The sequence below is a fragment of the Plectropomus leopardus genome, chromosome 18 (assembly GCF_026936395.1).
Source record: "Plectropomus leopardus strain MGB_pleo_1.0 chromosome 18, ASM2693639v1, whole genome shotgun sequence".
Classification (NCBI taxonomy): domain Eukaryota; kingdom Metazoa; phylum Chordata; class Actinopteri; order Perciformes; family Serranidae; genus Plectropomus; species Plectropomus leopardus.
The window spans coordinates 27,533,148-27,558,413 of NC_142193.1; the positions used below are offsets into that span (position 1 = coordinate 27,533,148).

Consider the following 25,266-nt stretch of genomic DNA (forward strand, 5'->3'; position numbering starts at 1 on the left):
AAAAAGAATACTTATTTTACCCTTAATCCAAGTCGTGAATGCTCGTTCGTAAACAACCAAAGTAAATGATGACCCATGTAATTTTCAGCAGCCGACATTTCCAATTCACAGACACACTGAACTGTCAGAAACGACTACCAGCTTCAGTGAAACAAGATTAGTTTTGTGACAACATTTTTTTGTTTATTTGTGTACTTACAACATACGAAAACAAAGACACGGGCGTAAAATAACTCTGCTTACAAGCAGGGAGAACGGGGAAACGCTAAGGGTGATGCTTGTAGTAGCCAAGAAAAAAGGTCAGCAATAATACAGCTAGTGTCCGTATCTAAAAACACAACCGAGAGAGAAAGACAGAGAGAAAGAGAGAGAGAGCGAGGACATACTGTCAATATAGATGTTCATTTCAAGGAAAGCCCAAAATTTCCCCAATATCTGGCTAAAAGAATGAGCTGCAGCTAAACTGAGATTTCTAAATCTTTTTTTAAAATTGCAGTTGTTGACTATTTCTGACATAAATATTCTTCAAATCTCTACATTTGTCTTTAAAGTGAGTTTTAAGGCTACAGATGTATCCCATAGTGTCAGATACTATTTTGTTAAAAGTCCATAATTACAGAACTAGACAGATTCAGATTCTTCATATTCCTTTGTTTAACAGTTCCCGTGGTTACTTTTCTATCAAATATCATTATCTTATGGCACGAAAATGTAATTTACTGGATTATTCTGTGTCTGGACACAAAAAAGAGACTCTGAAAAGTACTGCTTTCATAAACATCTTATTTGGGTCAAGAATGATCCCTCTATAAACTGATGTTCACACATTTAATTTGATTATTTGCACTTTAATTTTTTAACGTAATACTTACACTGTGAGGTTTTGATTTATTAGCAACTAATGTACTGATGTTTTGATTGTTTTTCACTATTCATATGTTTTCTGGGTTCTCATTTAGGTCTGTAGAGGTTTTTACCACATCCTCACATGTACTTTTTATGTACTTTGTATTATGTGAAACAAATAAACTAAACTAATGCACTGTTATAATAATCCACAGACATTTCTGCAAAGTCACAATTCTGCTCTGTACTTTCAAGAGTTACTTTCAAAAGTTAAACTTGAATCTACAGGTACTGATACTCACTTCTGAAACTCCCACTCCCTGTTGTCCAGAGGGCACACCTGTCGGGTTTTCAGCCAGCGGGAAATACAGTGGAAATGAAAAGCATGCTGCGGGAGAGAAATATATGAGAATAAAGGCACTGTTTAACTTGACACAAAATGTGAAAGCTTAATTGTGCTAAAAACCTAAAAGTTTAAATCATTTGTTGGTAATTCTCATTTGTACTTATACCAGTTTGTGCGCAACAGCAATGTATATATAGGGGATAAATGAGCCAATATGTAATGTAAAATGTATTAAATGTACTTTCATCATAGATTAAGACTGTATATACTTGAGAACAATTCAAATTTGTCCATGTTTATACAGCACAGGGAAATTATTAAAGTGAAATCCACTACTAAATTTTTTGTAATTGGCCAACAATTGTGACTAAAAGAATAACGCAGACGTAATCAACCTGATCAGTGACACATGTTGGAGACCAGTATGGAAACTCACATTGCAGACACCCCAGGCTACAGTGCACTCTTCAGAGGTTGCAGAGGCTTGGTTGGCCTGGCACTCTATACCTGATGAGGGAGGGAGAAAAGTGTCAACAATGCTGTATCAAAAACAGGCTGAATGTCATTTAGAGCCTAACAACTTGTTGCTGACTCTCACAGCTGCTGCCCATAACCAAGTCATTCAATATTCACAGTTCAGTGTGTATCACAGTCTAAAGCTGTGTGAAAGTGAACTCACAGAGATCCATGATGTGGTTCCTACAGATAGCACAGTTATCCACCACGATGTCCCAGGCCCACAGCGCCACAGCATTCCACTGGTGGGAAATCACAATCACGAAAATGATCAGATCAACACATTCACAGCAAGTTATTTTACTAACGTGGATATACAGAGATTTGATCATAGCTTCACAGTACATTAAATTTTATATACTTTTTTTTTTTACATTATGGAAATACTGAGTGAACGACAGTACAGTGACCTGATGAACATCTTTATTAATGCCAAAAAAATATATTGCTCAAGATTTTACTTGGGTGTTTATAAATAAAGTTAGAAACTTTCTCTGACTAAAGCATATTTTATTGTTTATTTTACATGTTTGAATTTACTATCTATCTACTGCTGTAAAATAAGAGTTGCAATTTTGCATTTGAGACACAGTCCTCCCAAAACCAATAAATGATAAGCGCTGTCAGTGTAACATAACTCCTCCTTATCTAAGCTCAAATCTGACCACTTTTAAGTCAAAGCTGAAAACATTTCTTTTTTACACGTGCTAATGACTACAAACTTATTTTAAACTTGATTATAAATCATTTTTTTATATTATTATATTATATTTTTTTAAATCTTTTTTTAATCACTGCAACTTTTGTCTGCAGTCAAATTTTTAGTGATTTTTATCTACTTTTTTAATCATTTTGTGAATGAATTTACCTTTTATATCTTTTCTCTTTTATCGTAAATCTTTTATGTTTTTATATTTTATTCCTCTGTAAAGCACTTTGAATTGCCCTGTTGTATGAAATGTGCTATACAAATAAAGTTGCCTTTCCTTGCCTATCTGTGTCATAACATTGTGTAATAGTCATATACTGTAGCTGTAATTCATAGATAATTAACTAACAATAATTAATTGAACCTTATTCCTTGAAAGCCGGGTTCACAAAAATGTTTTAATACGTTGAATAAATTGGTGCCGTTAGCGATTAATTCGTTAGAAAGTTAGCACAAAGTACAACGGTACCTTGTTGTACGTCGAGCATATAACATTGGTCCCATTTTTATTCACTGAATATCTAACAACATTATGTTTTGCCTCTTTGAATTGGTTGTCATTCTCCGGAAATGCGGTTTAGCTAAGCTAACTTAGCTCGCAGAGTTAAGAGCTTTGTTGTTTGACGTAATTTCAGGTTTAATGTTAACGTTGAAATGACTTTTCTGTTTTGTGAATTACACCTTAATAATGGTTAATGATCTCAATTGTATAACTATAGGTTCTATTTATTGATATTTGCTATTCCCATAAAGAGAAGTGCAAATTCATGCCCTGTTTGAGGCAGGCTAACGGCTAACTAGCTACTATCTTAGCTACAGGGAGTTAGCGCTAGAATGCTAACGGCAGGTGTGCTAGCTCGTTAGCAGCAGTGAGATGTGTTTACGGTTATTTGTGGCTGCTGGCAGGTTATACATTTTAGGAACAACATAAAACCAACTTTCCGTCTACAACCATACCTTTTTTACTTCAAACCGCTTCTTGCTAGCGCCACTGTTTGTGCCGCTCGGCGTATCTACATCCATAGCTGCTGCCATCTTGAAAGGAGAAGTTAGGCGTGATGACGAAGTTACCCGGAAAAAAACACAGCGATTTCCGTCAGTGTCTTAAACGGTTTTAAAGTTAACCCCGAGATTGTAGTCCCCTTTTCACAATGTAAACACTCTCTGTAGTATTATCGTGGTATCATTTGCTATTAATATGATATTCAGAGTGCATTAAAAGTAAAAAAGAAAAATTCAGGTTCCACCGAGATTTGAACTCGGATCGCTGGATTCAGAGTCCAGAGTGCTAACCATTACACCATGGAACCACTCACACAAACACGGCCAATTTTTGCAATATATAGTTATCATACATACCATGTTTCAGGCTTCTGATAATAATACGTCGCATGCTTGCACGAAAACAAGCAGTTCACCCTCTGTGTGCATATTAGTACATATTAGTTTATTTAGGGACTATTTCTTATTTATGAGAGACAGGAGGATGGTGCAAAAAGGGGAAGGCATGTCAAATGATTTTTGCATTTATTTAAATGCCGGTTTTTAAAAGATACACGCCTCTGAAGGTATGTTTTCTTCAAATAATTGTGATTTTTTTAAACTTAAAAATCAAAATCATACCATTTATCATAGCCAGAAACTGTAAAAACTGAAATTATCGCTGGATTTTTCAAATTTCCAACAGTTCTTGAACACACTATGTGGGATGAATGCTCCCATAAAAAAAACAAAAAAACAACATAACCAAATCAGAGCTTAAAATAGTGACATTTCAGCAAAACAACTATTTCACTTGTTTTATATAGACTTCTGGCAAAAGTAAACAGTTTAAACTAACTAACTAGCATGCGCAATAAGAGTGAAAATGACTTTTCCAACTCTAGTATTTCATCTTCAATTTTAACTTTCAAAATCAAAAGGTGGGTTTTTCAAAAAATATCTAACAACTAATTTATGGTGGACAGAGGATCACACTCCAGATATCCTCAGGCCTCTGATAAATAAACAGTTTCTTACTATCCATTATTCACTGTAGTTTTTTTAGATAGCCTTAGTAGTCTGAAAATAAATGTTCAATGGGACTATATTGACGGTGTATTAAAGATATGATTATGTCTCCACCCGCCAGACAAATCTTTTCAGTGTAACATGTATTTGGTCTTGAGAATTGGGAAGTGAATCATTTTTTGCTTTGCTGTTTATTATACTTAGATAGTAAAAAAAAAGCATATAAATTTGACAGAGTTGTAATCTTAAGCATTTTAATAAAGAAAAAAAGAAACAATCTTCACACTCGGCTGTCAGACTGAAAAATCCAGTTTGATAGATTCATTTATTTTAGTGTCTTCTTGTTCTTTGTCACTTTTGGTGCTACAGGTTTTCTCTGAGGCTTGTTCTTGGTTGATTTGGGTGGTTTAGTTTTGGGCTTTGTGGGCCTGGCTTTGACTCCAGAGGGCTTCAACAGGCTCGGTTTGGGTTTCATCACTTTTGCAGGTCTGGGAGCCACGACCCTCTTCTCTGGAGGAGAGCTGTTTTCTGTGCAGGACGTGAATACATCGACGTCCCTGACTCTCTGACCTCTGATCTCAGGAGGGTGGCCACAGGTGGCGATCACCTCCAAACTTACATTCTCCATCCACCTGAGAGACAGAGACGAAGGGAGACAGGGACAGTCAAACAATCATTGTGAGCAATGTAGCTTTAAATAATTGTTATGATCAGGTAAACTGATTACTATGTTATCTTAATCCCCATAGCAACACATTTGTTTTCCTCTCTCCTCTGGCTAAGCTCGAAAGTAGCCACCTTTTGCATAAAAGAAAACTTTTTCTCGCATGCCTCCACAGTGAACAAGAAATCCCAAAATGGAAAATCCTTGATTAATTTATTGCAGTCATCAGGACCCCACCTTTAACAACCGCAAAACTATACCAAAATATCCATTTACAAACTCTCACAAAACTAATACAGTATAATTCAGGTCTAATTTATGCATTCATATGCTCAATACTGGCAAAAAAACATGTATTTTTGCTAAAACAGCTATATTTAAAACTGAACTCAAAGTCAAACTTATTTATGCTCTCTTCACAGCCAGACTCCATTGACAAAAATAGTAATTTTACCTCACTGAACACGGGAGCTGATCATCTACAGCTGCCTCTATCAGTAGTTTGTTTGTGTTACTGTGTGATTTTGGTAACTCCAAACTAACACTTTAAAACACCAAAGTCACACACACATAACAGGTCAACTTAAATCCGAAGCGGCAATATCTAGAGTACTTTCTCCTTAAAATTATTTACAAAATGGCAACTTCCAAAAACTGCTCTGACCTGCGTAGCGGCAGCAGAGGACAGTCACACAGCAGCGGGTTGTCCTGCAGGTCGACCACCTCCAGACCGGTGAGCGGGCTCAGGTCAGGAAGCTCCTCCAGCTGGTTTCCTCTCAGAGTCAGAGCCTTCAGCCCCGGACCCAAACCCGCCAGAGCGTCCCTGGACATCTGGATGATGATAATTTAAAAATCTGCAATAAGTCCTTTTTTTAACTGTCAGCATGGACATGGTCTAATGTAATGAAAAATGTCAACCCACTACTTTTTATTTCTTTATATGCATGTACACGTGTATAGAAAAGACAGAAAAAGAATATTAATAGTTGAAGCCCTTTGCAGGAGAGGTTAGAAGCCAAAAATGCCTTACTGAGATACCTCCCCAGTTAACCCTTTGAAACCTGGATCAACATCACTTTTCTTGTGCTACGTTCAGACTCCTTTCACAAAACCTTTGAATCCTGAGCAAACTGGTTTGATTTTCTTTCAAAAACATGAGGAAAAAGACGATAAGAGATTTGACATGAAATATCTCTCAAATGACAAGAAATTAGATTTTCTTTTTTTTTTAAATTATATAAAAAGTCCAGAAAACAATATATTTAATTGTCGTGGCTATATATTTAAAGTTATTTCACAGATTTATTATAATTTTTTTTGTATTAGACCTTTTTATTTCAATGCAGATTCCCTGTTTTTGTTTTATTTATTTATTTATTGCTTATTTTGGGACCATTTCTTAAGTTGTTGTATGTTGTATGTTTTTAGAATAAATTAAGCAATTTTTCCAGGTTTCAAATGGTTAAATAATAATTAATAGAAAGATAAAACATAAACCCAAAGATTGCATTATTCATCAAAAATATCAAGACTAGACAGTTGTATGTAATTAATTTCAAATATAGTGACATCTACACTTAGACTTTCAGCATCTTATTGGTGAAAATACAGGGGATAATAACATGATAAATTAAAAAAAAGAGAGAAATAAAGTATTTAATGCACAGGACAATTTAGATATGGGAAAAAAGACTTCTCATACCTTCTCCATGCCTATGTGATCCATGTGAAGCCTCGTCAGACTTTGGGATACGGGCTTGAATGTGTTTGGTCCCACCCAGCGGATCATATTCTGAGACAGGTTGAGCTCCTCCAGGTTAGAGGCGTCGGACAGAGCGTTAGCAGGCATCTCCGTCAGCTGGTTTGAATCCAGGTGAAGTGTGCCGAGGAGAGCAGAGTCCAGAGCCCCCGTAGCAATAGTCGTTATGGTGTTATTGGTTAAATAAAGCTCCCGAAGTTTAGGGGTGACTGAGGACAGCAGACCAGTGGGCTCCAGTTTGGAGATGGCATTTCGCTCCAGGTGTAACACAAACAGATTTGGTAAGAGAGTCAGAGCTGCAGGAGAGACACAAAGAAACAGAAAATCTAAAAAAATGTATACTTTTTTTTTTTTTTTTTTAAAATTTTTTAGGATTTTTTGTTGGGCATTTTTTCCACTTTTCTTTTTTTCTTATTTTCAGGTAATTTAAAACCCTCGCTGCCTGATCAGGCTGACCACGTCAGCTCCCAGGACAGTGGATGAGTATAACGTGTGTTTTTTACAAATGTAAATATCTGTAACTCGAATTTATGACCAGACTTGACCTGACAGACCACTCACCTGACCCGGGGAACTGTACCAGTCTGTTCCCCTCCAGGTGAAGGTAGGCGAGCTCGGGGGCTCCGGCGAAGGCTCCCGGGTCCAAAGATGTGAGATCATTGTCAGAAAGATACAAATAAAACAGGTTTTTCATTCCTCGAAAGGCACCGCCTTCAATTTCGTGGATTTTGCAGAGCTCCAGGTGGAGAGAAACCACTTGGCTGCTGCCCGGGAAGCTGCTGGCGGGGAGGTAGTGGAAGTGGTTACTGCGGAGGTCGAGCAGCTGCGTTTTGGTGGGGAAGCCCCGCGGGACTTTGGTGTGACCCCGACCTTCACATGATGCATGCTGGGCTTCAATCTGCAGAGGGGAATATTATGATAATTCATTTATAAACCACGGTGAACAAATTATTCAGATGTTTTAGTTAAAATGTTATTTCTAAGCAGCTAATTGCCATTAAAACTGCTCAACCTAATTCACAATGTGATACACTGTTATTATAAAAATGTTGATTTTTTAAAATTTAAGTAAAAGTAGCAACAGAACAATGCTTATTTTACATTAAATGACCCTGTGTGTAAGAATTAGGGGGATCTTGCAGCGAGAACTGCAGATTACAGCTGAAATTTCTCCTCGTTACGATTCCTTCATTGCTCAGTGTTGAGAAGTTTCTCTTTCTCTCCAAAACAAAAGGACAGTAAAGACACTGAATAAAGCAGTTTCATGTAAAAACAAAGTGTTTTGACTCCTGCTTACTAAGGTGTTCTACATGAAAACATTAAAACATGAAAATGCAAATGACCCTATCTAGAGCCAGTGTTTGTTTTGTCCATTCTGGGCTACTGTAGAATCATGGCGCTACAACATGGCGATCTCCATAGATGAGGATTCACTCCCTACATAGACATAAACGGCTCATTCTAAAGTTAAAAAAAATATTTAAGGTGATTATACACAAAAGGAAACATCCTTGCGATATTCCATTTCTGCAAATATATTCCCCTTAAATCTTACACACTGGACCTTTAAGTAAATGTGCAGAAGTCTATTATGAGCAAATATGTCAATATATATTCCAGTCTCAAGCACAGACCAGTAGTGTGACTGCGCTGTTTATGCAGAAGCGTTCTAAATATTACAGTTTTAACAAAAATGCACGTGTTTGGGAGTTACTGAGGACACATGAATAAACCAGACTTGGATTATACTGCAGAAGTCGTGTGAGAGTTTATAAACAGATGTTTCGATTTTTGTTGTTGTTCAAGATTACTATGATGAATTCAATGCAACATGGGATGAAAATCTGAAAAAAACGGAATGAAAACACAATATCTCCTTTTGAAATATAGGGAAGCAGTGTACGGTAGCATAACATTGTACTTAAGTATAAGTACTCAGTTGCTGATAAATATGGTAACTAATCTAAAAATATAAAAACTGTAGAAAGGAGTGCTTCCAGGACTCAAAAAAGAGTATGTTTGAGGTGCTCTTTGGGATGGGATTCAAAAATTGGTAGAGAAAAACAAGAAAAACTCTAAGGCACTCTCTTCAAACAATAAATTACCTTTAATATCACGGCATGGTCATGCAAACCTTAAAAAACAGACTTAGACGTGTTTCGGCATCAAGCCTTCATCAGGAAGTGAAGTAAACAGATGTGTACTGACATCTGTTTGCTTGACTTTCTGAAAATTGAAAAAACACAGTGGCTTTCATCCTTCCAAACGTTTTGATGTCCTTTAATGTTGACATTAATTCTAATAACTCAATCTATAAATATGCAATTTTTACAGGAAGCAGGCGATGTCGGAGGTGGACTTTACTCACGTCACAGTCGCAGTTAGCTGGACACTTGGCTCTCAGTTTGGGTTTGGCTGTGGGTGGAGCGCTTCCTGCGCTCTCGTCCTTCTCCTCAAACTCGTCCTGCAGCGTCTCCCCTCGGCTGCGGCAGCGCAGATCCAGAGGAGCCACGGCCTGCAGCGGCTCCTCCGACAGGTGAGCTGGTCCAGCGCAGGCTCCCAGCAGCTTCACACCACCGGCACTGGCCCACTCCCTCAGGGGCCGCATGTAGCAGTTACAGTACACTGGGTTGCCTTTAAGAAAATGAGTAATTGATGCATCAAAGATGACGTGTGGTTTGTTATTATCCTCCATGTTTAAATTAGAAATGTCAGAACATAGTTGTACCGGTCAGGTTGAGGCTGGTCAGATCTTTGGGGCCTGAAAGAGGCTCCAGGTAACGGAGCTGATTGTGGCTGAGGTCCAGGTGGGACAGGAGGGGAGCGCGGGACAAGGCCTGATCTGACAGGTCCTGGAGGGACATGTGGTCGAGGTAGAGGTGTGTAAGCTTCGCCATGGAGACGGATTCTTCCCCGAGGTAGGTCATTGGGTTGTGGCTCATGTCCAGGCGCGTGACCTCAGGGAGTCTTTAAAAAGAGAGTAAAGTGAAAAACTGAATGAGAAACGACAGATTCAGATCGGACAGATTCACTGTTATTGGATATTTCATTATGTAATATCTATTTCTTCTATTTTTCCTTCTTTGTTTCTGTCAATTTATATGTTTATATATATATATATATATATATATATATATATATATATATATGTACATTTATTCAACTTAAAAAATATTAAAGAATAAAAAAAGACTCATTCAGTGATGATTCAGTCAGGTTTGTTTGTCAATAATACTTTACTCCTAATTATTTTCTGCATTTTTCTTGCAATGTCACTGCTGAGAAGTCATGAGCACTGGTTATATATTAAAACAACATGTGTATGTTGCCCAAAAAAATCCTTCTGTCAGAGGTCCCCATCCAGGGATCATAAGACTTCACCTGAGAAGGGTAAAGACAGATCAAGCGCTCCTGCCTGGGAAGGACACGCCCCTCTCAGGTGGAATAACTTCAGCCTAATCAGAGGCGTTAAACACTGCCGTCCTCCTTTTGTTCTGTCTTTTTAACCTCAGCGATACTGTTTGAGTCCTTTAAGTTGAATTCTTCATTTGATATGTGTTTTACTTTGTTTACCTAACAATACACACTATTTTTTTTAGATTTTTGATGTCATATTAATACTTAGTTTTTTCTTTCCAGAGCTAAAACCACAAATGCATGAAAAAGCACAAAAAATGACCAAGAAATGAAAATAAAAATAAAACTGCTGTGCCTCTAAACTCTGAACTCAGACTCTTGTCTCCTCCATCGTTCTCCAACACACTCCAGCATCTCCCCTAACCATCAGTTTTAGGATCTGACGCCTGCAGGTGGTCCCACCTGGTCATGGTCTGAGTGGGGAAGAACTGCAGCTCGTTATGGTCCAGGCTGAGCCGGCTGAGGGTGAACAGTCCAGCGAAGGCTTCAGGGGCCAAGTTGTTCAGAGAGTTATGGCTGAGACGGAGCCACTTGATGTTGTGCAGGCCCTGGAAGACGAGTCAGATGCCAAACATAATAATTCACTGTGGAGCATGTGCACGGCATGTGGGTGTTCTTGTATTTGACAATAAAAAGTCTCTAATCCCATAAGTGCGAGTACCTGGAAGGCCATGTTGGGGATGTAAACCAGCTGGTTGTGAGTGAGGGCCAGCATGTTGAGGAAACCCAGCTGTGTGAAGGCTCCGGGCTGGACCTCCTCCACACGGTTGTGGTCCAGGTGCAGCTCCTTCAAGGAGGAGAGGCCGTCAAAGGACTCCTGCAACAAAGATAAAATTAGACACCTTCAAATGTGTTGTGAAATGTGTAAAAGTGACCAAAAGTTAGAATAGAATAGAATAGAAATAATTAATTAATCCCCTGAGGGAAACTGTTTTGTTACAGCAGCAAATAAGAGAACAGCAACTGAATGAAGTATTGATTAAAAAGGTCAAAATAATGCAAATATATAGATACAAAGGAAGGCCCTTAACATAGAACGAAATAGAATAAAATAACAACAATAATAATAATAATAATAATATAGTTAAAAATCTCATTCTGTCTCTTTGTTGTTGCCTCCTCCTCTTACCTGGTAAAGGATGTCAATTTTGTTGTAGGCCAGGTTTAAGGAGACCAGGCGGCCGAGGGTCCGGAAAGCGCCCTCCCTCACCTTGATGATGTTGCAGCGCTGCAGGTTGAGGTGGGTGAGGTAGGGCGTGAGGACGAACGCTCCCCTGGACAGCTCCTGCAGGTTGTTGTTCTTCAGGTCGAGTTTCACTGTAATCTGTGAGAGCAGCAGATCAGAGGATGTATCTGAGAAACTCTTATCTCCTGCTTGCTGCTCCAGCTGTGCAACAGTATGAATGGCATGCATAAAGTCTTAAAATTAGTCCTTTTGAATGGATAGATTCAAATTTAAGAAACATCAGAAATACAGCAAAAATTATTATTATTTATTTGGGTTCTATCTTGACTTGAGTAAATGGATAATATGGGACCTTTTTTGCCAAATATTAACAACTCTACCAAGAGGCAGACTGTTTTTTGTTGTTTTTTAAAATGTATTTTCCTCAGGAAAACATATTAGTATGGCTGTTTTTCATCTCTGTGCCACTGTGAGGTTAATAACAGGAAATTATTGCTGTGCTGTATAATGTACAAAAAAAAATTTAAAAGCTGCCACTTGAACTCCTCACCTCCTCTATTGTCGGGGGAATCTCCGTTAAGTTCTTGCCAACGCAGGCGACCGTGAGTTTGGTGCTGTCACAGCTGCACACTCTGGGACATTTGCCTGCTTCAACGGGTAAACTCAGCGATAAAACCAGCAGGAGGGCCGCAGGAGAGAAGGAATGCATCTGTGCCGGTAAAACACGTTAGAAATATGATTTAAAAAGTCAAAGCTGTAAAAATGTATTAAATATACATTTTCTTTAAGAAAAAGTGTGACGTTAATTTTCGCTGTCATCCTTATTTTTCTGCAAATTGTATTTTATTCTGTTTTTTTAATTTAATCTTTTTATAGCTTCATTACATTTATTTTATTATTTTTTATTTTTATGTCAAACTTGGTTAGTATTATCCTTTTTTTAAAAGTTTCCTTGTTATTAAGTCTTACGTACTTAGTTTTTTTTTTTTCACAATTACAATCTCTCTCTCCAATCCTTTATCATTAATAATTTTTCTGTAAATTGTATTTTTATTTACTATCAATCATTTGTGTTCAATTTCTTTGTATCTATTACATCTCTATTTCATTTAATCTTTATTTTAAATTTTGTTATTTTTATATGTATGTATTATTATCTTAATTTTTATTCATGAATTTATTCTAGGTCTAGGTCCTTTTTACTTCATTTTTGTTATCACTATTACTATCTCTTTTTCTGTAGATATTATTATGTATTTACTTGGCATTAAAACTTATGACACTGACTTACTGATTCATGAATGCCTTAAAAATTTCAACAAAACTGTAAAGAATTAAAACAAAATCAAACCTATAGTCAAAGCTCTTCACCGTTTGGTGTCTGTACACACTTGGCACAAGCTTCACCAAAGTTGGGTGGTTAGAGAACTAAAAACAAACACTTTAAACAAAAAGTAGATAATGAATGCTAAACTATTATGGTAACTTCTTGTGATTACATTCTACTTTTTGTCATTTTCTATGGAATACAAAGAAAATATTTTGGGATAAAACAAAAAAACGACTATTTCTAGTTTTCAAATGCTCAATATTTTAAATCTGCACTAGAACCAACACAAGTATCAGCTCATCATGTGAAAAATCATTCCAAGAAAATCTAAAGTCTAACCTCGAAAGCCAAACTCACCAAAGTAAAAAAAACAGTCTTACCTTCGAGCCGAATGCCACGCTGTCACAGCCTGTTTGATAACATGAATTAAAGGTGCTTTATATGTGAATCTGCCCGTTTAAGCTCCAGTTAGTGACTTTTTAATTTCCCTCTGAGTGTGTCCAGCACTTACTGTCAGCGGTCAGGCTGTCTGACAAACAGGGCTTTGGCAAATTCTTTTCGGGCGACCCCTGATCCCTGAGCCCCCTCACTGCAAATTAACACCTTGGCTTTACATTTTCTGTGCAGTCAGGAGGCTGAAACACAAGGAGAAACTGTGTTTGTTGGTCAGGTTGACCACATTTGGTACATATGTAAGAGATAAAGTTATTATTCTTGGTTTGTGACCCCCAGCGCCACAAAACAGATCGGTTCAGGAAAAATTATGTAGAAAGTCTGAACTTATTCTCTGAACCCACTGTTAAAGGCTAATATCTACTATTTTCTACTTGTACATTGTACGTATTTAACCCTGAGCAAATTGTCTTGATTTCTTTCAGAAACATAGAAAGAATGTAATGACAAATTTAAGAAGAAATGACTCAAAAAGTAGCAAATACAAGAAAATAACATGAAAATTAGAAAAAAATATACAAACAAAAGGGAACGACCTGAAAAAAAACCTTAAAAACGATAGTTATTCAATAAAAATATTTTTAAATATATATTTACGATAATTATAAATATATTTTTTGATTTTTTCCAATCTTCAAAAAAAAAACCTTTTCCTTTGATCATTGTGATTATTTCAAGTTTTTGCACGTTATAATATGTTTATTCCTTTTCTTTAATACATTTTTTGGAGGTATTTTTGACTCTCAGTGAATCTTTTGTTGGCGTATTAGACAATAGACCAGGCCCCGCCTCAGCCTCTCAGCGTCTTTAAGTTTGTTTCAAGGTTGCAAAGGGTTAAAGAGTATCTGTTTTGTTCAATAAAAATTCTCTGCAGTTAATATGCAAAGACTGTGATAGACACTCAAACCAGCTTTATTTCTGCAACACAAATTCATGTGCCTCGCTAAAGGCAGAAAATACATAAAGACACATTTCATCCCTTTTGATTGCTCTATTTTACTTTACAGTCTTATTTTGATAATATTTATCAGTGAGTATATAATTTAATAACACCATTGTTTGACCATATTATGGAATTCAATAAACATTTAATATAAAACAACAGAACAGTAAAAGTTAGATATGAAATGGAGAATGTACACGAGCTAAAGCCTCCACGCCAGGATCAGTTCTGGTCAGAGCTTTTCTAGTTTGCACCAAAGTGTAATCTGTGCTTCAATAACCGTGAGGAAACAGAATACAAAGAGCACGAGGTTGTCAGTGCTGTCCTGTGGTTATATGAGCGTACACAAAGCACTGCAGTCAGTCCACACATTAAGAGCATCGTCTGCTCCAAAACACAGAGCGTTCAAGTCCAGTCCAGAGTCCAGAGAGAGGTTTGTTGATGAAGGACAGCGGCGACACAGTGAAGTGTGTCTGAGTGGAGTCTGTTCTTCTCAAGTGCTGAACTGATTTATCTGCTTCAGATTTGGGTTTGTGTGCTTCCAGAGGTCCATCAGTGATCAGTCAGAGTTCAGTCTGTGTAAAGGTGTGTGTGTGTGTGTGTGTGTGTGTGTGTGTGTGTGTGTGTGTGTGTATGTGTGTGTCCTCAGCCCTCAGACCTGACTCTCTGCAGCGTCAACTGGAGGCTGTTTCTGGCGTTTCCACATGACTCCAAAGCCTTGTTGTTTCTGTTAAAGATAAAACACAGTCAGAAGATCAAGTCCACACACACACACACACACACACACACACACACACACACACACACACACACACACACACACACACACACACAAATCCTCTAATTAACAGTGCTGAGATGGTATGGAGTGTAGACTTTAAATAAAGATAGAAAACATATTGATCGCCCCCTGGTGGCTCGCTGCAGTAAAGGTCATAAACCCCACCCCCTCCATGTTAGTGAAAAGGACATGGGTCATGTCCCTTTCAGGTCAAATACATTTTTTCCCAAAGATGGATTCTGACATTTTAGGTCATCACGCTGGTGATGGTTCAACTGCTAGTTAATTTTTTAATAAGAATGAATTTAATTAGTTATTCTACGCTATGAAAAGTGGATTTGACAACATGATTGACAGCTGTGTTTGCCAAATGGTGTGCTAAGGATCAATGGCGCTGCTTGTGATTGGCTGGACGGGAACTTGATACCGTGGTAGCTGCCGTAGCGCCAGACTCTGGCTCCAAATGGCGCCACCAGAGCAAGATGGTTGCTGTGGTGTTGCTGTATAACCGGGATAATTCAGCTTTTAGTTTTGTACAACAGAAGTGAGTGGGACCGTGTTTTTTTCATCTTTATGTACAATCTTTAGTTTGGCGTTTTCCTTACCGTGGTGAAACATTAAGGTATCCACACAGTTTGGCACTTTACTGCCAATATAATAAAATAAGCAGAGAATATAATGAGTAATAACACAAAAGAAATTCCCGGCAGGAGACAGAAAGGTTAGTAGTAAAGTTGTCTAACGGCAGTAAATGTACCATTTAGTTTGACCGTGAATAAACACCAAAGCTCCTCAAAAACTCAAGAAGTTCCCGTGTCAGCTGCTGGGAAAAAGTGAAGGAAGCGTGTAGAAACTATTTTCTCTCTAATGAACTAAACACGTCAGCTGTATCATAGCACAGAGGGAAGTGTGTGTCTACTGCTAACATTATTTATTTAGTATTTAGTACCTGGAAGCTGCCTGCTGATTGGCTCACTCTCTCACGCCCTTACCGGGACATGAAGGCCTCCAGCACCGCCACGTTCTCTTTGGGGAAGTAGTCCTGCCGAACAACGTGCTCCAAGGCGTGGAGGTGGCCGGGAACCACGAGCACAGGCTTCACTTTGTCCTCACTCTGAGCAGCCAGGAGGACAGGACAGAGGGACGGAGGACGGGGATGAAAGGAGCGTTAGAAATAATGGGAAATTAAGGTGATGAGACCAAAACTAGAGCTGTAAAGGAAGCAACAGATACCAGAAAGTGACAGCGAGGAAAATCATATTTACATGATTATACCTTGAGAAGTCCGAGCAGCACTAACAAAGATGATACAAAGCTGTAGCCTTGGAAGGAAGGAGTGGCAAAAGCTTTCTTCAGAAGGGCATCTGTGATTTAAAAAAAAAAAATGATTACACTGTCCACAAAACATCAAAATAATATAGAAAATGTATGTCACTGTTACAATCCAAAGTTATTTATGGACAAAGTAAAAGGAACATTTTGGGAAATTCACTTTTTGCTTTGTTTCTGAGTTACATAAAGAGACTGACATCCAGTCTCCTATCTGGAGACTTTTTTTTTGCCTTTTGGCACCCTGCTGGCTGTTTTTCCTAATAGCTGTTTGACTCTGACTTTATATTTATCATGAGACATGAGAGTGGCGTCAGTATTCGTATATAACTCATAGGCATTGATGTTATTAACAAGTCACAAAGTGCATATTCTTTTGTCACTTGTCCTGTTATTTTATTTAACTAATTTATTGTCCCTTTTTTTGAGACCTTATTAAAATATCCTTCACATAATAGAGATTGCTGTCTTGATAAGTAATCTAATGGAAATGGAACCCCCCCCCCCAATTTTTCCTCCTCTTGTTATTTATTAATTAATTTTATTAATATACATTTTAAAATTGATTTATCCTCGTGTTCTGTCACTTGTTTATGTGCTAACTAATCTTTTGGCTTGTACTTTTATTAATTACTTTTAAGCAAATAATTTTGTTGTGATGTATTATCGCCAAAACAGGCTTGAAGTAAAGTTTTTGTAACTGTCTATTTTTATCAATCTTCTGGCAGCTGATAAAAACAAAATAATTTTTAAAGTCATTATATGTAGAAAGCGCTTGAACGTGTCTGTGTTTGTGTATCTGTCGACAAGAACATGTACAGCAACAATCAAATCAACTGATGCAGACAAAGAGTCTCACCAACGCTGTCCAAAACTGCATTTTTAACATCATTATTCTCCTCCTTGTACACAGACGCAATCTTCAGGAAGGCTTCAGCTGTTTTTGTAGCGTCTGTCACATCCACCTAAACACAGAGACAGGAAAACATTCACTGACGGCCATCGAGAAAGAGCGAGGCCAGTTGAACAGAGCTGAGCTGTACCATGCAGTGGAAATGCGGCATCAATTTCCAAGAAATGCAACCCCAAAGACATTTCTGTTGGCCTGTGGTGCCTCTTATCAATAGAAAGATGCAGTTCTTTGTGTGGAAACTTTGGCTGATGCGCATGTGCATGTGGAGTCTCTTCAGTGTTTACCTGCTGCTCGATCAGCATCGCTCTCTTGGCCCCCAGTTTGAGCAGTTTGTCCGGGGACGGGAAACTGAGGAAGGAGGAGACGTCTGGCGGCCGTGGTGCTGATGCAGGGGTCGATAACTATGAGAGAGAGAGAGACAAGAAAGTCGATGGAAAGACAAACCCAAACAAAAACGTACATGCAGCTAGCGAAGCCTTTAAATGGGACTTCATGTCATCCATATAGTGAAAACTGATGCTGTCGTGCTACAAGATCAGGACAGCACTCCAATTCTAACTTTTTTATTGCCACATGGAGGCTTCAGGGCGCCAACATTTTTAGGGCACAGAATTACAGTAATTTATCATATGTATTTAAATCATAAAGAAATAAACAATAAAAATAAAATCAATAAGTAAATAGACAAATTCATAATAATAAATATTATTATTATGGTGAAAAAAATCAACAGTTATGTGGACATGTCAGCATTATTAATATAGCGACATATGCTCTTAATAGGAGAAATCTCTTTCCCGTTCACATTCACTGCTGTTTTGGCCTCTTTTCAAGGTCAATGCTCGTGTTAAACTGTGAAGGAAACTGTTCATGAGAACTGTCCTGCTATCAGATGCAGCTTTTCAGCTTTTGTCAAGAAATATTTAAATGCAAAAGTAAGATCTTTGTCATTTTCATCTACTGACACACGTCAGCTGCACAGCATCAAACAAGTTGTTTGTTAGGAGGGAATTTAAATGTCACTCAGCTCATGTAAAGTCAGGTGATGATGATTTTTTTGTGTTAATTTTGCTTTGACGTCTCGCATCATCACACATTTAACTTACCTTGATGCCACTGCTTTCCTCCTCCTCCTCTTCTTCTTCCTCCTCCTCTAATTCCTCCTCCTCCACATCCTCGTCATCTTCCTCCTCTTCCTCATCTTCATCTTCGTCCTCGTCATCATCCTCTGGCTCTCCCTCATCGTCACTGAGGCAAATATAAAACACCAACCATTAATGAGGATTTTGAGATTAGATGAATCTCTTTGAATAATCGATGATATTTTACAAAATTAAAACCACATCCAGCGCAAATATCAGATTAAAAGCAGCTTCTGTTCAATTATCTTGTTATAAAGGCCAAAATGTTTTACAAACACATCATTTAAAAATGTATGAGGGTGACACGATGGCTCAGTGTTTAGCACCGTCACCTCACAGAGGAGTGAGTAACAGTCTCTGGTTTCCTCTCACAGTCCAAACACAAACAGGTGAGCTCACCTATCACAGACTGTCAAAGACTAGCAGCCCGTCCTTCTCACCCAGTGCATTCTGGGTTAGTTTCTAGGGCCACATGACCCACAACAGGATAGACATTAATAGAAAAAATATATATGAATTTCATAAAAACACCTCACGAGCTTAAAAACAACGTGGTTACCTGAGTGATCCTAGAATATCTCCGATGTTCATGCCTTCCATGGCGTCTTTCAGAGCTTTGCAGCCGTCCTCTCCGAGACAGTTACCTAAAAACCACAGAGTTTATATTTCACACAGTGTAGTCTGGGAGCCAAATTTACCAAAAAGAAAATCTCTAAATAACGCCTCTACAAATGTAAGTTTGCTTCTATTCTAAAAACCATTGGCAGAGAAACTTTAAACCAGATTGTTGTACCGTTTTACAGCTAAAGATACTAAAAAAAAAAGTAATAATAAATGTACATGTGTGAATTGCAGTTAACTCTTTTTATGTTTTTACCATTTAGGTCCAGTTTCTCCAACTGGTCTTTGTCCTTTACTGCTTGTGCCACAGCCAGAGCGGCTTCCTCCGTAATCTCGCCAAATGACAGATTGAGCTCCTGTTTAGCACATAAACAGAAAATTGTGTTTCTCTTTTAAATAACAGGGGAAAAAAATGTCAAAAAAAAAAGCTTAGAGCAAGATCTTTCACAATAAACTGTTGTGGAAGAAAAGAAATTATCATTGTGAGACGCAGTGAGAGCTCAGGCTGGATCGGGGGACAGTAGTTAAGTTTATGACTCTCACCTTGAGGATTGGGAGTCCCTCTGACACAGTTTCTGCGATAGCGCTGGCGCCTGCTGGACGCACCAGACAGTCTCCAAAGTTTATCACCTGGATGTTGCGCAGGTGTTTCAGGGCCTGTAAAAGACACAAATCAAAGCCTAACAAGACCATACAATACGCTCCAGTTCATACTTAGAGATCCAGTCAGAGGTCTTTTATCTGTTTCAGAGTCCACGCTAAAAACTAACCAGGACCATCAGCAGCTGTCCCCTCAACTGTCAACTGTCTCAATAATAATAAATGTCTGCTGCGTCAGTACCTGCGCCATGGCGATAGCCCCCTTCTCGGTGAAGGTGTTGTCGTTGAGGTTGAGGATGCGGAGGCCTGCGTTGTGCTGCATGGCCGTGGCCAAAGCTGTCACCCCGGGATGATTGATGCCATTCTGCGGCATGTGAACCTCCTCCAGGCTGCCCATCAACTGGGAACACAAATGGCAACTGTACGATTAGTCGGACAACACAACTGTTTGTCTACAGTAACAGACTCTCACAACTTTGAACAAGAATGGTCGAGTGGTTGAATGACAATATGAGCTCTGCTGCTTTAAATGAATCATGAAGGTGCTCCAAGGAGGTAGGCTGTGGTAAAATCCCTCCGTTTTCATCAGGTAATGCTTCATCAGAATAGACTTTGCTGTGTTTCTCTGTCAGAGCTCAAACTTGAGGAGCAGTGAGCCGTGTACCTGGAAGGCCTGAGCGAGGGCGGTGGCTCCATCGTTCTCCAGGCGGTTCCTCCCTGCAACAAACACCTTCAGACCGAGAGCGGCGCCCTCTGTGCTGGATTTTTTATGGCACTGTATCAATGAAGCAGCCAAGATCTGAGGAGTCCAAAAACACAGGTGTGATTTTTTACAACCATTGTTGTTTTGGAAAATTTTCTTTTTATTAAAGATACTATCAATAAATCAGAAACTTAGAAAAATATCTCTCTGTCCTGATATCCAGTGGAACTTAATTAAATCAGTACAGGCAAGAGAGGTGATCTCCCGTCAACCCAAAAATAAATTATTGGAAAATATTAATTTTCCAAATCCTCTAATTTCTTGCAATGTGTGAAACCTTTATTGTCAAGTTGCTCATTGCTTTTTTCAGATGTTTCTGAAAGAAACTGCTTTGCTCGATTTTCTCAGGATTCAAAGGTTACAACACTTGTGAAAGGCATCTGAGAGCAGCACAAGAAAAGTTGCTCCAGGTTTCAAAGGGTTAACAGACCAAGCTGACGGTAGTATGCTGGTTAATATTGGTCCGTTGGTATCTGTTGCAATATTTTTGCAGTACGTTCTGCATTATAAGAAGTTTCTATGAATCATAATAGTAAACCAAAGCAAAAACAGTTGTATTGGACTGCATTAGATCGTACAGGTGTACCTTTCTAATATTAAAGGTTCCCATGTTTTAATTGTTTAAAAACTTGGATTAATGTTAGAAAAGAAAAACCTTTGGATGAGCTGGACTGTTTAATGAATATCTGACGCACTGCAATTTCTTTTATCTTGTTTTGAGTTCACATTATGCTTTGTGAACCCATTTGCAATAATACAGTAACTATGTGAATGGATGCTTTTCCAAAATAAAAATCTAACTATGAAAAAAAAAAGACAAAAAAAAAGATGTTAGCGTGACTTACCTTCCCCCCTCCGATGCCCATGCCGCAGTTGTTGAGCCGCAGCTCCTGCAGCGTGTAGCAGGCGGTGCTCTTGAGCAGCTTCTCGATGCCTTTCACCCCGTCTGGTCCAAAGGCGTTATCACTGAGGTCTAAAACAGTCAGCCTGGCACCCGCCAGCATCAGAGCGTCACCCAGCGAATTCTACAGCACAAGGTAGAGAAAAACTAAATTAAAGGCGGGAGAAGAAGAGCAGTGTATCAAAAACAAAGACGACTGTTAAAGCTCTGTAATGGCTGTAAGAGGGCAATATTTCTGACCGGGAGCCCTCACTTTCTTTGACAGGACAACAGAGAAAAGGAAGAAGTGCGTTACCAGAGCAGGCGGGATCTCAGAGCGCAGACGACCTGTGAACATGTCACTCCAAAAACAGCGCTGAAAGAATAAAGAAAGAAAGTGTCAGATGAGACATCATCTTGAATATATGACAATCATGTTCAGTGTGTTGTACCGGCGCTGTAGATATTAGTAGACAAAGGGATTAATTGATCAAAGGAAATTAATTTGAGACAATTTTGATTACTGAATAATTGTTTGGTTTTTTTTAAAGCTAAAGCCAAATATTTGCTGGTTTCATGCTTTTGAAAAGTTGAGAATGGCTTTGGACTTTTGACCTGTTAGTCAAATCAAACAGAACATTTTAAGAGGTCACTTTGGACTCTGGGATATTATGCAGGGTGAGTTTAATGTTTTTATTTTCAGCCATTTTATTGACATTCATTAATCATTAATTATCATTAATTGAGAAAAATTATTGACAGATTAATTTATAACTAAAATAAAGTTGCAGTCATAAACTCTTGTTCTTGTTACAGATTTTCGAAGATAAGTATTTATTGTTTATTTTAGTATAGTAAATGCTCCAGCTTTTGGAGTGTTGGGGGACTAAAATAACCGAAAGGTTGACCTCCCAATAGGTTTAAGTAAACTATGACGGGAATCTTTCACTTTGCTCTGATGCTTATCAGACCACTTTGTATTCATCAAGTAAAAATGCCAAACATTTCCTGATTACAGGGTCAAAATGAAGATGAAATCAGTGGCAAGATTCAAAATGAGAACAACGAAAACGGTCCAGAAAAACACTCCAAACCTTGAACTTGCTCTTTGTCTCTAGTGCCTTGGCGATGGCCTGTGCTGCCTCCACACCCACAGTGTTTCCCTCCAACCTCAGAGCCTGTAAATCCTCAAAATCCTGGATCTCCTTCACCATGTCCTCCGCTGCAGAGGGGGGACAGTGAGAAGGAGGGATGGGAGAGTTGGTATGATGTGTTTAAAAATCATTAGACTAATGTGTGTTTCAGTGATAAAGCCTCAGTGTCTTGTTGTCAGAGTTTCAGCATGCTGAGCACACACCGTGACATGTGACACTTACCCGATTTGGCATCATCCAGCTTTCTTCCCTGGCCTTTGTAGCTCAGCTCTCCTTCCTCTACGACGGTTTTGGCCAGAGAATCGGCCAACTGCGATACAATGTCTGTCGCCATCGTGACGCCTGCGGGACAAACACATGATTCACTATTCTGAAAATGAAACTGATTGAATGATCACCTGCAATCTGTCATTAAGCTGCTGGACTATCTGTTAGTTACTGGTTATAACCTTATGCATAATTTGTATTTGTACCTTTTGTTTTGATTTCATATTTTTCACAGTCATCATTGGTATTTTTTAAAATGTTTTGTTTTTAATCACCTTTTCCTAAAGTGTAAATTACTGGTTGTGTTAGCCCTATGTACAGTCTGCATTTCTTAATATACGAATCTTTAGTTTGTATTTTATACTATCCATAATAATCATTATTTTTGCAGTTTTTGCTTTTTTTATTACCCTACATTTGCAACAGCTGCACTGTTAACTAAATCTACAAATAATGATCATTTTGATTGCCAGTCAAATTCTCAATTAATCAATTAGTTGTTTGTTCTAAGAGAGGTCTGAAAATGATGAAAAATGTCAGTGCAGTGTTCATAAAAGTTGTAAAAAATACAGTTCATGTTTGTTCATATTACACGGATATTTGGTTTACTGTCACAGAGGCCTGAAGAAACCAAAAAATATTCACATTTAAATAGATGGAATCTGAATTTTTTTAATTTTTTCCCCCCAAAACAATACTGAACTGGTTAATTGACTATCAAATTAGTTGGTGATCCATTTAATCGTTTATAACTATTTGATTAGTCGTTGCAGCTCTTCTGTTGACCACCTTACATTTGCACTTCATTAATCAGCACATACTCTATTATACTAACAGATCTCTGCAGTAGTTGTGGTGGCTAGACTATCATTTCACTGCTGTGTTTTTACTCTCATATTTAAATTCTATATTACTGAGAGTATCTGTGTTTTTTATGTGTCCTATAAAGTACTGGATGTCTGAATTTCGCTCGGGATCATTAAAGTATCATTTTCAGCCTGATTGATTGACAGAGTTGGTTTCCTCTGTTTTGGTGCTTTATTACCAATAAAGCACCAAATACCTGCCACCTAATATAAGTAATTTATCCCTAAATATACAGTTATGTGTGGCCAATCTGGCGTTAAATCCCCTGTTTTTTCTAGAAACATTAGCCCACCTTTCCACTGCACCAAAACTGCTGAAAGCGCTGTTTTCAATGGGGGGGAAATCCACCCTAAAACAATATTTACATCTGCTGTACGATATAAATCTGTAGTTCAGATTTAATTTATGGATTGGATTTTATGGCTGTAAGCTGACCTGTATACACACGTGTAAGACGTATATTTAAATTACTGATTTCACGAGTTGCGGTTATCAGAGATGAATGTTGTTTTGAGGTAGATTTTCCCCGGTAAGTAGCCGGTGGCTAGCATTAGCCGAGTGCTGCTAACTATATGCTAACAACAAAACGGTTTGATGACATTGTAGCTGGTGTGACCGATATTGAAATCTGTCGGTTCAACACCGGGCTCCTTCACCGCTGGACACTTGAAAAACGTAGTCCGGTGGTTAAAGGATTGTACAACGGAACATTTGGTGAGCTAGCTAACACGGCTAAAGGGTATGTCAGACAGAGCGTGGCTGTTACACGGCCTCTCCAGTCGGCCATCTGAAAACCGTTACTCTGACCCCTCGACTCCCCGGTTTAAATTCTTTAAAACAAAATCTCTAATCCATAATTTACTCTACTCCCAATAGAAAATAGATAACAATTACCACAACACCGCTGTGCTGATTGAATCCAGGCAAGTCACACACTCCCGCTCGCTCCTAGCGTTCAAAACCAGATCCAGCACCACACTACACGATCTGACGGCCACAGAGCAGGGAGACAAGGGAGTTGTAGTTCAATAGGACTACAATGGCAGTGTTCACGTTCATTAGCCTACTGTCTGTAAAAAAAAATTAATAGGTCATTTAAAAATTAATATTGCTATCATTTATTTGTTGTTTAAAACTCAAACTTAACCGGGTATGTTTTTAAAAAAATAAAATAAAAAATAAAAAAGTGCCAACTTGATATTTTTTTATTCATGTTTGGTCATCACAGCTTTGATTTAGTCTATTAAACGACCAAAATACAACCATTAGACTCACTCAAAACTTGAATTAATAATCTCCTAAAATGAATATCTGATATGGTTAAAATTATCATCACTGTGGGTAAATACCACATGTATTCATGTAAATAAAAAATAGAAACCTTACTTAACTTGATTTATAAAAAATAAACAAAAAAATAAGGTGAACTTTTTTAAGGATGGCAACTTTCTAAATATCGTAACAATTTACGCAACAAGAATCAGTTCTAGATTTTTTTTAAATCACTATCTAAATGGGAACTTTATTTACTGAATATATATTTATAAAAAATTCAATATTTTAAAATTATAAAATATAAAATTACTTTAAAATGTACTTTAATGGATGTACATAACATAGTAACAAATATGTAATAATACTTAAAATTACAAACAAAATCAATTAATAAATAAGTAAATAAACCTATTTCCTTTCTTCTTTAGTGACCTAAATTTATCCCTGGGTATAGTCTGTCAGGCACTACTTCGGTCTTATTAATGAGGACTGCGC

The 25,266-nt window shown here is 38.0% G+C and overlaps 3 protein-coding genes and 1 non-coding gene across 5 annotated transcripts; all 4 read right to left on the reverse strand.

Annotated features, from left to right (window-relative positions):
• Window positions 1-157: 157 nt before the first annotated feature.
• rbx1 (ring-box 1, E3 ubiquitin protein ligase) lies at window positions 158-3,531 on the reverse strand. Its single transcript, XM_042505426.2, has 5 exons — window positions 3,375-3,531; window positions 1,872-1,950; window positions 1,629-1,699; window positions 1,149-1,234; window positions 158-328 (listed from the first exon to the last, which is right to left on the reverse strand). Exons 1-5 carry the CDS (start codon window positions 3,450-3,452, stop codon window positions 316-318), a joined length of 327 nt encoding a protein of 108 aa, XP_042361360.1. The 5' UTR covers window positions 3,453-3,531; the 3' UTR covers window positions 158-315.
• A 124-nt stretch (window positions 3,532-3,655) lies between these two features.
• Window positions 3,656-3,727, reverse strand: trnaq-cug (transfer RNA glutamine (anticodon CUG)). Its single transcript has one exon. It is a non-coding gene; the product is annotated as a tRNA-Gln (tRNA).
• Window positions 3,728-3,981: 254 nt separating this feature from the next.
• Window positions 3,982-12,623, reverse strand: chadla (chondroadherin-like a). Its single transcript, XM_088091320.1, has 10 exons — window positions 12,004-12,623; window positions 11,397-11,591; window positions 10,929-11,084; window positions 10,670-10,815; window positions 9,579-9,817; window positions 9,219-9,484; window positions 7,412-7,748; window positions 6,794-7,146; window positions 5,756-5,922; window positions 3,982-5,059 (listed from the first exon to the last, which is right to left on the reverse strand). The coding sequence occupies exons 1-10, from the start codon at window positions 12,160-12,162 to the stop codon at window positions 4,753-4,755; spliced, it is 2,325 nt and encodes a 774-aa protein (XP_087947446.1). The 5' UTR covers window positions 12,163-12,623; the 3' UTR covers window positions 3,982-4,752.
• A 1,509-nt stretch (window positions 12,624-14,132) lies between these two features.
• Window positions 14,133-24,544, reverse strand: LOC121956196 (ran GTPase-activating protein 1). 2 transcript variants are annotated; one of them, XM_042504332.2, is made up of 16 exons: window positions 24,391-24,544; window positions 22,585-22,704; window positions 22,303-22,430; window positions 21,525-21,584; window positions 21,174-21,353; window positions 20,230-20,364; window positions 19,807-19,965; window positions 19,509-19,622; window positions 19,222-19,321; window positions 18,904-18,988; window positions 18,309-18,450; window positions 17,487-17,603; window positions 17,149-17,254; window positions 16,236-16,324; window positions 15,953-16,074; window positions 14,133-14,906 (listed from the first exon to the last, which is right to left on the reverse strand). In XM_042504332.2, the coding sequence occupies exons 2-16, from the start codon at window positions 22,694-22,696 to the stop codon at window positions 14,825-14,827; spliced, it is 1,731 nt and encodes a 576-aa protein (XP_042360266.1). In that variant the 5' UTR covers window positions 22,697-22,704; window positions 24,391-24,544; the 3' UTR covers window positions 14,133-14,824. The 2 variants fall into 2 exon arrangements, with proteins under 2 accessions (XP_042360266.1, XP_087925641.1); XM_088069515.1 differs by having other exon boundaries at window positions 15,910-16,074.
• Window positions 24,545-25,266: the final 722 nt, after the last annotated feature.